Genomic DNA, 14,425 nt, shown 5'->3' with positions numbered 1-14,425 from the left:
ACTGGTCTGTATAGTCGCAGTTGCAAAAAAAAAAAAAAAAAAAAAATTTTTGTCCCAATGGATCAGTAAAGATCCCATATCCCTATTCCTTATGTTTCCCCGGTTGTCTTACCTCTATCAAATGGACTGGGTCGATTGTTCTTTAAAAGTGGAATCCGCTCCTTCAAATTCTTTACTATATGGTTACCTTGTATAGTTACACTACCAATTTCCTCTAAAGAGCATGTTCACAAAGTGGTCAGACTAACTACATGGTACAATATGAAAACTCTTTTCAATGGGTCTCCACCTTTCTAGGATGATTTTTGTGTCCATTTGCTCTATTATTCGAATTACTAGAAATTATTCATTCACATGATTGCGATTTATCTATGCTGTATTTTACTTTTTTTTGTTTTATTTCTGTGACTGCAGTGGTCTCTGTAGTTATGCATGTTTTATTTTGTTTATCTTCTGTACTATGTGGGTTGTTTTTCAATAAACACATAAATAAAAGATTATTTAAAAGTACACATTATTTACAGACAATTTCAAAGAAAATAAATAGGATAAAAACAGTTCAGAGATCACCTTCTTATTTGAACAATGCTCGGAATAATGTCTCTGCTGATAGAAATTGGAGCATCCTAGCCATGTATCTACCTTAAGAGAATGAACAACTGGTTGTACAGTTTGCCTGGTTAATATACCTATTCTGTCATGCTTCCTTTCTCACAAAAATGGATGCTTCCTTCTCATAGCGCATGGGAGAGGGAGACAAAAAGAGATTTAATTACTTCCCATGTAACAGGTGTGATTGCTTTTTCTCAGAACAGCGTTCCTGTCCAGCAAACGGAGACGACATTGTGGGCAGCATGAAATAGGACATGATAAAGAGATCTTGTCTTCTCCTTCCTGCTCTGGCATACGGTGGAGACAGGCTTAGATTTCAGACAACCTAAATGTATGAATTCCTGTTTCCCATTTGGCCCTTTGCTAGTCACACAACTTATACAATACACTGGCATGTTCTTTGGCAGGTAAATTGGACACAAGATATGGGGCCCTGCTCTGCAGTAACAGTCTATCAGCCACATCCTTAAAAACTTAATTACTTCTTGGCCAAATGTAAACATTCCGGCCTGCTAGGAATTTTCTATAGCTGAACATAGAAATCATTTGACACAATTTAAACATATATACTGGGATCTTAACACATACTGTTACCAATGCTATTGTTAATATGTCCAGTTCGATATGAAATGGGTTTTATCGCTAAAATGCCTTTACGGTACTCAGTCTAAGCATACAAACCCATTCCCTTCTCGTTCCACAATTCCAAGGGGACATAAGATCTGTATCTGCCACTCTTTCCTGCCCCATCTCCTCAACTCTGTCCTGTCATGCCAAACCGACATCCCTCTGCCTATTCATCCAGTTCCAACACCTCCCCCCGCTTTATCACCTAAACTCTGTTCCACCACCCAGAGGAAAATAACATAGTAACAAGTGTTTAAGTCGTCTCTTCAATTTTTTTAGTCTGTCCTTCTTTCTTAAGTCTACCAAATGCATAGAGAAAATCATATTATTTTGTAAACTGTACATGCAGTTTTCACTCACTGGCTGTATTCTTTGGGTTCAATAACTGATAGTTATGATAAATATGCACACGCATTTCTAGGATGCAATACAGTTTTTTAAACAATTTAGAGCAAGAAAGGAACGAGAAAGGATCCAATAATGTCAAGAAATTTTAGGAGAGAAGACAACTGTTGTGGTGGAACATGTAACAACTTCTTGCATAAAAAGAGCATATAGTGCAGTTGAATCTTATCTACTGTATGTGGGAGAGCATACATTTGCACACTTTGGACCTGACTAAGAATAACATGCAAATTTGAATGCAAATAGCAAACTAAGCGAGCATCGCGGCCTACAATAGCAACTTACAGCACTTTCCAGTATCTAATTCACTTCTCACATAAAGCTGCATGGGGGTCAGTGGATGACAATGGGGAAATAGCACGTAGAAGATGCTTCTACGATTATACAATATGTCAGTTGTGGGGTGAGTTTTGAGGCGTGGGTCCCCCTGAATTACTTTGGCTGGGCTGCTCCAGGGCATCACAAAATAATACTTACTTTAGCACTTACCGGCACTTTTATTGTTTGTTTTCTCTTATGTCCTAAAGGATACCGGGGTCCATTTAGTACCATGGGGTATAGACGGGTCCACTAGGAGCCATGGGCACTTTAAGAATTTGATAGTGTGGGCTGGCTCCTTCCTCTATGCCCCTCCTTCCAGACTCAGTTTAGAAAATGTGTCCGGAGGAGCTGGACATGCTGAAGGAAGCTCCTGAAGAGTTTATTGCATTTATTTTCTATGTTTGTTATTTTCAGGCAGGGCTGTTGGGCCCCAGCCTGCCTACTTCGTGGGATTAAGGAGGGGGGGACGGGGACGGCCCAACCTCTTGAAGGGTTAATGGTCCCGTTCCCCGCTGACAGGACACTGAGCTCCTGAGGGAACTATTTGCAAGTCACACCACGGCGATCGTACATTCCCGCAGCACGACGCCACCCCTAACAGAGCCAGAAGAATGAAGAGTGGTGAGTGCTGAGCCGGTGTCCCAGTTAGTGGGGCGCTGGCGGTACGAGGGTACGGAGACGTATGGCTTCTTAATGGGGCGGAATGCGTCTCCAGACACAGTATACAACTGGGTCTCCATACACTGTACACAGTACCCAAACTGGCAAACACAGATTTAAAACGGTTCTGCTCCATTTTAAGCACAAAAATTACCCCAGCCAGTATAAGACCGCGCGCCACTGAAGGGGCAGGGCTTCACTATGAGAGGATCCAGCACCTCACCAGCGCCATTTTCCATCTGCAGTGGACACAGACGCTGACAGGGACGCGCAGCTCCTCCGGTGTAACTCCATATTACCACAGCGGTACCAGGAGGTCATAGCAGGGGGGAAGCGACTAATAGTGTACTAAGTCCCCTATCAGGGTACTTAGTATGCGACCCGGCTAAGCTTGAGGGTGCGGAGGGGGCTGGCTACAAACAACTCTGTGTCTCCCTGAAGGGTTCTATGTGGGTTACTTGTGCTTAACCTTTTCCTGTGTGTGTACTGTCACAATTATATTATGTCAGGCAAAGAGTGTGTTTCTTGTACAGCGGAGTGTTCCTCTTCACCAGGGGGCTCACTACTGGGTACTCAGAGTTCACAGAATAGCGGGGCTGAACCGGAGTGGGTTAATTCTCTTAAAGGAATGATCTCCACTCTTTCTACAAAATTATCCCGCAATGAGAAAGAGATGCAATACTTAAAACAGACTGTGTATGAGTTTACGAACAGAGACTCAGTCCCCAAAACAGTGTCTCAATACCCTCCCATTTGTCCGCAAAAGCGATCTCTGGCCCATATCCTGCAGTCTGGTCAGACATGGAGGAGGGAGAGGTGGATTTGGAGGTGGGGGGGGGGGGGGGGTGCAGCTCTGTCACAGGGAATAGAGCCTGTCAGGGTGTCAGAGGAGTGTGAGGAATCTCATTTAAATGTAAAAAATAAGTCCTCAGTCACTTTTCCTGCGTAAAAGGAATTGAATACCCTGTTTGGAGAACCATGGTTTAATCCTGATAAGAAATGTCAGATCCATAAAAGGTTGCTCTCATCTTTTCCTTTTCCTCTGGAGGATAGGAAAAAACGTGAAAATCCACCGACAGTGGATGCATCAGTCTCTAGGCTGCCACGTAAAATTGTATTGCCTTTACCTGGTGCAGCCTCCATGAAAGACACGGCTGATCGTAAAATTGAGACGACAATCAAATCATTGTACACAGCTGCTGGGGTGGCCCAAAGACCCACTATTGCATGTGCGTGGATCACAAAAGCCATTGCAAAATGGTCAGGTAACCTAATTGAGGGTTTAGATTCCTTGTCTAGGGGGGATGTTGTATTACTCCTGCAGCATATACAGGACTCTGCGAACTTTATGGTGTAAGCCATAAAAGAAACAGGCTTGCGTAATGCACGCACCACCACTATGGCAGTGTCGGCACACAGGGACTTGTGACTATGCCAGTGGACTGCTGATGCGGACTCCAGGAAAGGCATAGAAGGCCTACCAATCACAGGAGAGGCCTTATTTGGAGATGAACTAGTCAAATGGATCTCCAATCAAACTGCAGTCCTTTCGGATGGCCAAGTTCAAGAGCAAATCCAGAGCTGCTTCTACATCCTCCAGTGGCGCAAGAGGTAAACCAGCAACTGCCAGTGATCAGGAACATGGCTCAGGCTCTGCTTCCTCAAAGCCTTCAGCATGACGGTGGACCGTAATGCCTGGAAGGCTGTCAGGTGGGAGCCAGACTACAATTCTTCAGTCAGATCTGGTATAGTTCGTGCCAGGATCCCTGGGTCATAGATCTTATTTCCCAGGGCTACAGACTGGAGTTCCAAGAGCTCCCACCTCACACATTCTTCAAATCAGGCTTACCAGTTTCACAAGAGGCAAATATAAAGTTACAGCATGCCATCCAAAAGCTAGTACATACTCAAGTTATTGTTCCAGTTTCACCTCATCTGCAAAACAAGGGGTATTATTCCAACTTGTTTGTAGTACCGAAATTAGACGGTTCGGTAACACCAATTTTGAACCTCAAATCGTTGAACCCGTACTTACGAGTGTTCAAATTCAAGATGGAGTCTCTGTGAGCGGTGATCTCAGGTTTGGAGGTAGGGGAATTCCTAGTGTCTCTGGATATCAAGGATGCGTACCTTCACATTCCGATCTTGCCGCCTCATCAGGCTTATCTACGGTTTGCATTGCAGGACTGTCACTACCAGTTCCATGCCCTGCCATTTGGTCTCTCCACGGCACGAGGGTGTTCACCAAGGTGACGGCAGAAATGATGTTTCTTCTCTGCAAACAGTGAGTGAACATAATTCCATACCTGGACGATCTCCTAATAAAAGCACCGTCCAGGAAAAGGTTGCTGGACAGCAGTGGTCTCTCAACCAAACTCTTCCAGGATCACGGGTGGATTATGAACCTTCTGAAATCTCACCTAGAGCCAACACGGAGGCTCCCATTCCTGGGAATGATACCGGACACAGAGTCGCAGAAATTGCTCCTTCCGTTGGAAAAGGCATTGGTAATCCAGTCGATGGTTTGGGATGTCCTGAAACCAACCCGGGTATCAGTGCATCTTTACATTCGCCTTCTGGGGAAAATGGTGGCCTCTTACGAGGTGCTTCAATACGGAAGATTTCACGCAAGACCCTTCCAGCTCGATCTGTTGGACAAATGGTCCGGATCGCATCTTCACATGCACCAGAGGATCCATCTGTCGCCAAAAGCCAGGATCTCCTCTTCAAGATCAAGCCATTCAGGTCCAGTCGGACAATGGGGGTCATTCCGAGTTGATCGCTAGCTGCCGTTGTTCGCTACGTAGCGATCAGTAGAAAAAATGGCTAATCTGTGCATGCGTATGCACCGCAATGCGCATGCGCATCGTACGGGTACGAAGTCCTTTGTGGTTTTGCACTGGTTCTTGCCACGATTCCAATCGCACAGCCGTACGCTAGGAGATTGACAGGAAGCGGGAGTTTCTGGGTGTCAACTGGCCGTTTTCTAGGAGTGTTTGGAAAAATGCAGGCGTGGCCGGGCGTTTGCTGGGCGGGTATCTGATGTCATTACCATGTCACTCGTCGCAGCAATCATCGCACAGAATAAGTAACTACAGGGGTGGTCTTGTTTTGCACAAAATGTGTTAGAAGGCGCTCTGCTGCACAGGCGTTCGCACTTCTGCAAAGCGAAAATACACTCCCACGTGGGCGGTGACTATGCTGGTAGCGAGCGATCAACTCGGAATGACCCCCAATGTGACCGCAGCAACGTACATAAGCCAACAGGGCGGAATGAAAAGCAGAGCAGCAATGTCAGAGGGATCAAGAATTTTCCTCTGGGCAGAAAGAAACACTGTGGCGTTGTCAGCGGTCTTCATTCCGGGAGTAGACAACTGGGAAGCAGACTTACTCAGAAGACACGACTTGCACCCGGAGGAGTGGGGCCTTCACCCGGAAGTGTTCAGGTGCTTGACACGTCGATGAAGATATCCACAGATCGACATGATGGCCTCTCGTCTCAACAAGAAGCTCAGGCGGTATTGTTCCAGATCGAGAGACCCACAGGCAGTGGCGGTAGACGCTCTGACGACTCCATGGGTCTATCAGATGGTGTACGTGTTTCCTCCACTTCCTCTGATCCTAAGAATTCTTAAGCGAATAAAAAGGGAAAAGGTTCAAGCAATACTCATTGCTCCGGACTGGCCAAGAAGGGCCTGGTACGCGGACCTTCTGGAGATGATCCTCGAAGATCCGTGGCCTCTACCTCTTCGCGAGGATCTTCTGCAACAGGGCCCGTTCGTCTATCAGGACTTACCGCGGCTACATTTGACAGCATGGAAGTTGAACTGCTGATTCTAGCCAGAAGAGGGATCCCTAACAAGGTTATCCCGACTATGAACCAAGCCAGGAAGGCGGTAACGTCTAAGTATTAACATCGTATTTGGAAGAAATACGTCTCGTGGTGGGAGAGCAGAAATTACTCTGCAGTGGAATTTCATCAGGGACGTTTTCTGCAGAAAGGTGTGGATGTGGGCCTGCGTCTGGGCTCCATAAAAGTCCAGATTTCGGCCTTGTCCATTTTCTTTCAATAACAATTGGCTTCTCTCCCTGAGGTCCAGACGTTCTTGAAAGGTGTTCTGCACATCCAACCTCCCTTTGTGCCTCCCACGGCACTTTGGGATCTCAATTTGGTGCTGCAGTTCCTCCAATCGGACTGGTTGGAACCGTTACAGGAGGTGGACGTAAAATATCTTAAGTGGAAGACCGTCACGCTGTTGGCCTTGTCTCCAGCAAGACGTGTTTCGGAGCTGGGGGCGTTGTCTCACAAAAGGCCCTATTTCATTTTCCATGAGGATAGAGCTGAACTCAGAACTCGTCAGCAATTTCTTCCTAAAGTGGTGTCTGCGTTTTACATCAACCAACCTATTGTGGTTCCGGTTGTCACAGACACCTCTACTACTTCAAAGTCTTTGCATGTTGTCAGGGCTTTGAAGGTGTGTGTCAAGCGAACAGCTCATCACAGAAAATCGGACTCACTGTTTGTTCTTTATGATCCCAATAAAATTGGGTTTCCTGCGCCAAAGCAGTCCATTGCACACTGGATCAGGCTTACTATCCAGCATGCTTATTCCATGGCAGGTTTGCCATGTCCAAAATCTGTACAGGTCCACTCTACTAGATCAGTGGGTTCTTCCTGGGTGGCTGCCCGGGGTGACTCGGCTTTACAGCTTTGCCGAGCAGCTACTTGGTCAGGTTCGAACACGTTTCCTAAGTTCTACAAGTTCGATACTTTGGCCTCTGAGGACCTTCAGTTTGGTCAATCAGTTCTGCAGGAACCTCAGCACTCTACCACCTGGTTTGGGAGCTTTGGTACATCCCCATGGTACTAAATGGACCCCAGTAATATGATTTTAATTACCTACCGGTAAATTATTTTCCCGTAGTCCGTAGAGTATACAGGGCTCCCGCCCAGTGCTTCGGTCTTCCTGCACTGTTACTTGGTTAAGTAATGTTGGTTCAGCCGTTGCTGTTCCTGTTTCAAGTTTGGTTAGCTTGGCTTTCCTCTTGTTGTGTGTGCTGGTTTGGAATCTTACCACTATCCTTATCTATCGTTCTCTCAAAGTATGTCCGTCTCCTCGGCACAGTTTCCTAGACTGAGTCTGGTAGGAGGGGCATAGTGGGAGAAGCCAGCCCACACTATCAAATTCTTAAAGTGCCCATAGCTCCTAGTGGACTCATATATACCCCATGCTATTAAATGGACCCCAGTATCCTCTACAGACTACGAGAAAAGGATTTACAGGTAGGTAATTAAAATCCTATTTTTTTTTTTATACATGTAACATTTTTTCACACATTTAGTTTTCACCCCTGTAACACTTAAGGGGGGTACACACGGAGAGATCCGTGCTTAAAATCTAAGCAATCTTGCTAGATTGCTTAGATTTTAAGCACGGATCTGCCGTGTGTATGCCCTCCAGCGATAGCGATGCGCGGCCCCGCGCATCGCTATCGCCGATGCTAGATTGAGCTGCATGCAGGCTCAATCTAGCGGGTCGCTCACTTCACCGTTGTGTGAAGTGAGCGGCCCCCCATCGGCTTTCCCCCTCGCTCAGCACATCGCGCTGTGCTGAGCGGGGTGAGAGATGTGTGCTGAGCGGTCTGTGTTAAGATCGCTCAGCACACATCTCTCCCGTGAGTACCCCCCTTAACACATGCATTATCTGCTCTTTTCTATCCAACTTTCTCACACGCTTCACCTTCCTCACTAGTGTGATGCCTTTGGGTGTTCTGTCTGGCCTGTTTTTGGTGGTGTCCCTGGACCCCCTAGACTTCATCCCTTAGAATCTTAGGGACTTACCAGACTATGAGGTTACCATGAAGGGGTGGGTAAGTCTAATTTTGGCCAAGATTATGCAAAAAGCCTAATATTGCAAAATATATTGCAAACTGTATTCTTATACAATTCAGTAATGTTTGAATAGTGCACCTGCACTCGTTCTCTTTGTGTGTAGCACTACAGGCCTCAGCAAGGTAGCATCTCTCATTACTAGCAAATAAGGTCTGCAGTGTAGGGCCCCCTCCCTATATACTCACAGAAGATAACCTAGCACTCATTATTTTCCCCAACCGTGTACGCTCACAACTTCACTTGTCTTATTCATCTACGATGTCGTTTGCTAACTGTAACCTGCATGGTCCCGAAATGATAAAGTCTCGCTACAGCCATTGGCTTAAGGACATCACCATGTAGGTATCATGGAAGAATTCTGCTGTAACATGTATGTGTACGCAGGGATTAGATATGTTATGCTGCAGACTGTAGAACATAAAGGAACACTGAGGCTATATAAAGTGTGTCATACTTAGAGGCACTAATTCTCAGCAGCAAAATATACTGGGAAATTATATTAAAATGTTGGCAACTGTAAAGAAGTAAAAGGGAACACAGGAATACAGTAATGGACAATACTATTATCTACATCTACATGTCTTCCTGCTGCACATGCGGTGGATAGAAGTGAAGGCAAGGTTAAAGAGAAGGGGATTTATGAATAACATTCTCATCCTCTCACAGGAAGGATATGGCTTGTTTAGGTAGAACAGCCCTGACAATAGTAAGTAACGCCTTATAAAAGTACTGCTTTATTTCATTATTTACACTTATCAATCATGATTCAGAAATGATCATCTGTACTCACTGTTACTTAGTGCTGTGATATATACTGTATACTTATGACTGGCAACCTGACCAAACTATTCTACTACTGGGAAAAGATGGCACATAAAGTTATATTATTAAAAAATCAATTACAATTAAATCACATTATTCCGATGTGTACAATGTATTATATTATTTGTTCAGTTCCTAATACTGAGCTAGATCTGAAATTATACAGGTAGTTATGATGAAAAGTCAAAAGATAAGTGGCTAAAGTCAGAAATAAACAGTTTTGGTCGGGCTGTAAACTGATGAGATCCATTGCGGATCAATGATGGATTCAAGGTCAAAATCACAGTATTTACTAAAGAACATTTTAAACCAAGTTGATCCCCATCAGTTTCCAAATGCCAATCTCACTGCAGGTGGGGTTTGGTGAATATGGTGGGACACACACACACACGCAGAATGGGGTGCACTAGTGATAGTGCAATTCAGCCCATGTCTGGATTCTGTAGCCTGCTTAAAAGAAAAAAATGATAATCACAACATTGACAGAATTCCTGGTGTGGTGGTTGCTGGGTTAATAATTATAGTAGAAATAAATATTTTATTTTATTGGCACACTACAGTTGGGCATGACAGTACAGAAAGCACTGTCATGATCAATTTTAATAAGCCTGCCAGGGTACATAATCTACAAAAAGGGCATGAACACACAAAGGTAGCACAACCATGTTCCGATTCTTTCCTAGGACATAGGGCAGGCATTCACAACCGCGGTCCTCAAGGCACACCAACAGTGCAGGTTTTAGTGATATCCAGGCTTCAGCACAGATGGTTAAATCAAAATAACTGAGGTACTAATTAAGTCACCTGTGCTCAAGCCTGGATATCACTAAAACTAGGACTGTTAGTGTGCCTTGAGGACCGAGGTTGGGAAATACTGACATAGGGGGTAATTCCAAGTTGATTCTAGCAGGACATTTTTTAGCAGTTGGGCAAAACCATGTGCACTGCAGGGGAGGCAGATATAACATGTGCAGAGAGAGTTAGATTTGGGTGTGGTGTGTTCAATCTGCAATCTAAATTGCAGTGTAAAAATAAAGCAGCCAGTATTTACCCTGCACAGAAACAAAATAACCCACCCAAATCTAACTCTCTCTGCAAATGTTATATCTGCCCCCCCCCCCCCCCCCTGCAGTGCACATGGTTTTGCCCAACTGCTAAAAAATTTCTTGCTGCGATCAACTTGGAATTAACCCCATAGACATTAACAGAGAAAATTACCTTTAGGGGAATATTTGCTAAAGATCGATTTTATTTATTTTTTAATCAATTTCAAATCAATGAAAACCGATCTAAATCTATGTTGTGTTTCCAGGGCTAAAACACACATTTACTAACATTTTAAAATGAATATTTTTTTTTTTTTTTAAATCATCTCTTAGCAATGTGTGTTTTAGCCCCTGACACACAACAGCAATAAAAATCAATGGAAATTGACCTTTGGTATATATACCCCTACTGTTAATTTGAAAAGCATCTATTTGAGCAGTTCGAGCTTCCTATTCTTGAGTTATCATTTCTGGATCAAATTTCAAATTGATCCAAACAAGGTCAATCAGGAATAGGCATTAACCTAGAGCAGTGGTGGCTAACCTTGACACGCCAGCTGTTGTTGAACTACATATCCCAGCATGCCCTGCTACAGCTTTGTTATTTGGCCATGATAAAACTGATGCAGGGCATGCTGGGATGTGTAGTTCAACAACAGCTGGAGTGTCAAGGTTAGACATCACTGACCTAGAGGGCTCAGTGCTCTAAGAAATGTTCCAACTTCTACTGCCAGTTTATTAAAGACTATTCATCTCTGGCTGCACGCATCACGGCCTAACTAGGAAATAAACAACCCCAAATTAGCCCTTTGAGACATCTCAAGCACCTGGTCATTTAAGGGAGGCGTTTACCTCTTCTCCCATCTCACAGCAACCTAATAGCTTATATTCCTTCATTAATAAAGTTGACCCCTCTGCAATTGGTATTGGTGTCGTTCATTTAAAGTGAACTTTTTCACCCAAAATCAACACTTGTGGTTTCTTCTCCCATAACCAGGTGAAAGGCATTATTGTATCAGGGATATGGAATACTGTAGGTGTGCCTATTTACACAATGCAACAGCTTCAAAATTTTATTTTTTAACTCAATACTGAAAATAATATATTTTAGTGTACTACACAGACAACCAGTTGCTCTGGCTGTTAAGGAACTTCAAGTCTCAGGGCTCTGAGGCTGCTAAATGTTCATTACTATGTTGTCTAGTCTTCCAAATTTGCCACTCCTTCTTGTGTTGTTTTGCAAAGCAGTTACATCTGGATTATGTTGGATTAAGACCAAAAGACCAGAAGGTTTGACAAGAATACATATTTAATAAAATAATATGGTGCATGAGAGTGTAAGGGTAGGACAGCTGGAAAAGCACATGTTCCCTATGCATGTTGCACTGCATTAACCAACATGTGGCACTCCAAGTCTGTGCCAACACCGATGTCCAGAGAACAGGAAAAATTAAGCTTGGCATGAATTGGAAAGCAAGCTGTAGTTACCCCATGATCAGGATTGGACTGGCCCACAGGGGGGGAAACTCCGGTGGGCCCTACTGTCCAATGACCCACTCCCTCCTCTAGGGATCAGGTTCCAGACTCTGCACTTGAATTATACATATATTACCTTATACTGTAGAGGACTAATTGTGTATTTTCTATAGTGCATTGCTGTTATTAATCTGGTACAATATCATGTATGTATATATTTACTATATATATTTACTATATACTGTATATTCATTATGGGGCCCAGACCATGCACTGTCTAAATGGTTAGCCAAGCCTCTAAGCATGGGCCCCTATACCTGCATTTCCCAGTGGGCCCTTCATGCCCCAGTCCGACACTGCCCATAAAGCAGGTTCCTGACCCCATGTATCCTATAAAAAGCAAATGCTTCACAACAGTATCTAAAGGGGGGTACTCACGGAGCGATATTCTAAGCAATCTGACTAGATTGCTTAGAATTTGAGCATTATCGCTCCGTGTGTACCCCCTACAGCGATAGCGATGCACAGCCCCGCGCATCGCTATAGCTGGTGCTAGATTGGCCAAAATAGCGGGTCGCTCACTTCACCCGCTGGGTGAAATGAGCGCCCCCCCCGTCTCCCCCCGCACGCTCAGCACACATCTCTCCCGCATCGGCCCGTCTATATGGGCCTTAAGGTTGAGCAACAAATTGTCGGAGGCAGTTCAGTATAAGATTGTGCTAAGGAAGTAAAATACGTAGAAAACAAAGGTACAGTTTAATAAACGAACAACATACATTTTGCACTGTGAATGCATTTATATTCTAAAACAAAAATAACAAAAATTACATTTTATATACACCTAATCTAGAAAAGCATACTGAGGAATTATTAGCTACATTCCAACAGGACATCAGGACTCACCTTGCTCTATCAATGTCTGGAAGAAGTTGGACAATGCTTAGGAGATTGTGGTGATGAGATGATAGTTGGCTCAATGATAAGCACAGTTTTGACAGCTAGAACACAACAATTCCAAATTAAGTCTTTTGCTGTCTGCAGGTAATTTAACTGCTGCTGTAAAACTGGTAACGAGGCTGTATAACTGTATTTTATACCTTTTCTTATTATCAGTTACAGGACTGAATGTACTGTACATTGATGACAACACAAATGTAAAAAAATCTTGTTTGAATTTAAAATAATTACATCTGCTGACAGTGCTTTAGCCTTGTCAGATTCTGTACACAATTTTTCTTTGATAATTGTGTGTCTCTATTCTATTGAATAAACAGATCAAATCATATTTATTAACTTTATTAAGCAAAGTTTGCAGTTAAAGTTAACTAAGAACAGTACCTTATGACAATAGGACTTATTGGCATGTATTATAAAGTAAAATCAAAGTCACTTGGACACCAAGGGCCTGATTTAGAGAAGGACGTGCGGGTAAGAAAAATGATGCATGTGCAGTAAAATTCAAACACATTGCAATTGTTAGACTTAGCTGCATCTCCTCTAAGAAGGCACACCTATTACGCCATGGGCCTGCAGTGAAGGCCAATGATGAGACTGAAAGAAGGGGTCAATATGCTCCAGCCAATCAGAGCAGCTTGTTTCTGATTAGCTGGAGTGATGGAAAATTGCTCTGAATGACTGTTCACAAATTAACCTCACAGAAACATAGAATTTGATGGCAGATAAAAACCACTTGGCCCGTGTAAACACACACATTAGGATTACTTTTTGGCAGGAGGCAATAAACCTACCAGTATATTTTTGGATTGTAGGAGGAAACTGGAGTACCCAGGGGAAACCCACGCAAGCAAGGGGAGAAAATACAAGCTCTACACAGTTAAGGCCAATGTGGGAACTGAACCCATGACCTCACTGCTGTGACGCAGTAATGTTACCATACTACCCTACCACTATGTTCATTAATACTGGTAGGTTAATTGGCTTCTGACAAAACGGACTTGATTTCATATGTATGTGTCTGCATGTGTGTTCTAGGGAATTTAAGTTGTAAGCTCAAATGGAGATAGGACTGATGTAAATTAATGACAATTCTTAGTCCAGTACTGTGTAATATGGTGATGCTGAATCTTAAATTCAACCTTTCAACTATTTATTAAAATGTTAATTTTTTTTTTAAGCTACTTGTCCTAAATGTGTGAACCGCCATGGGGATTCCTGGTACCTCCTGTGGTCCTGCCCATGGGTGTCTCATTTCTGGAGTAAGGTGATTGGAGTGACTGTCTCCTTTAATATACCTGCATCCACCTTGACCCCGGCGATATGTATTTTGGGATATGTTTGATAAATATACTAGGAAATATATTCTCAATGTACAGTATGCACCTTGGCAAAAGTCTGTATTGCTAGGACATGGATGGCTACTAATGGTCCAGAACTTCAAGCATGGATCGCCTTAGTTAATAACACTATGGGGGTCATTCCGAGTTGTTCGCTCGTTGCCGATTTTCGCAACGGAGCGATTAAGGTAAAAATGCGCATGCGCATGGTACGCAGTGCGCATGCGGTAAGTATTTTAGCACAAAACTTAGTAGATTTACTCACTTCC

The 14,425-nt window shown here is 43.7% G+C and overlaps 1 protein-coding gene across 9 annotated transcripts in view; it reads right to left on the bottom strand.

The window, feature by feature from the left end:
* Window positions 1-14,425, bottom strand: part of FAM178B (family with sequence similarity 178 member B) — a 1,338,131-nt gene that overhangs the window by 453,906 nt on the left and 869,800 nt on the right. For 8 of the 9 annotated variants that reach the window (XM_063931992.1, XM_063931993.1, XM_063931991.1 and 5 more), the window contains one exon: window positions 12,766-12,860. In XM_063931992.1, coding sequence (XP_063788062.1) covers window positions 12,766-12,860 — 95 coding nt within the window. Of the gene's footprint in view, window positions 1-9,236; window positions 9,788-12,765; window positions 12,861-14,425 lie in introns of those variants that run through there. The other variant, XM_063931995.1, reaches the window with a different exon arrangement.

The sequence above is a fragment of the Pseudophryne corroboree genome, chromosome 6 (assembly GCF_028390025.1).
Source record: "Pseudophryne corroboree isolate aPseCor3 chromosome 6, aPseCor3.hap2, whole genome shotgun sequence".
In the NCBI taxonomy this organism is placed as follows: Eukaryota; Metazoa; Chordata; class Amphibia; order Anura; family Myobatrachidae; genus Pseudophryne; species Pseudophryne corroboree.
Note: the sequence above shows the minus strand (reverse complement) of the source record. Positions and strands in the feature narration are given on the sequence as shown.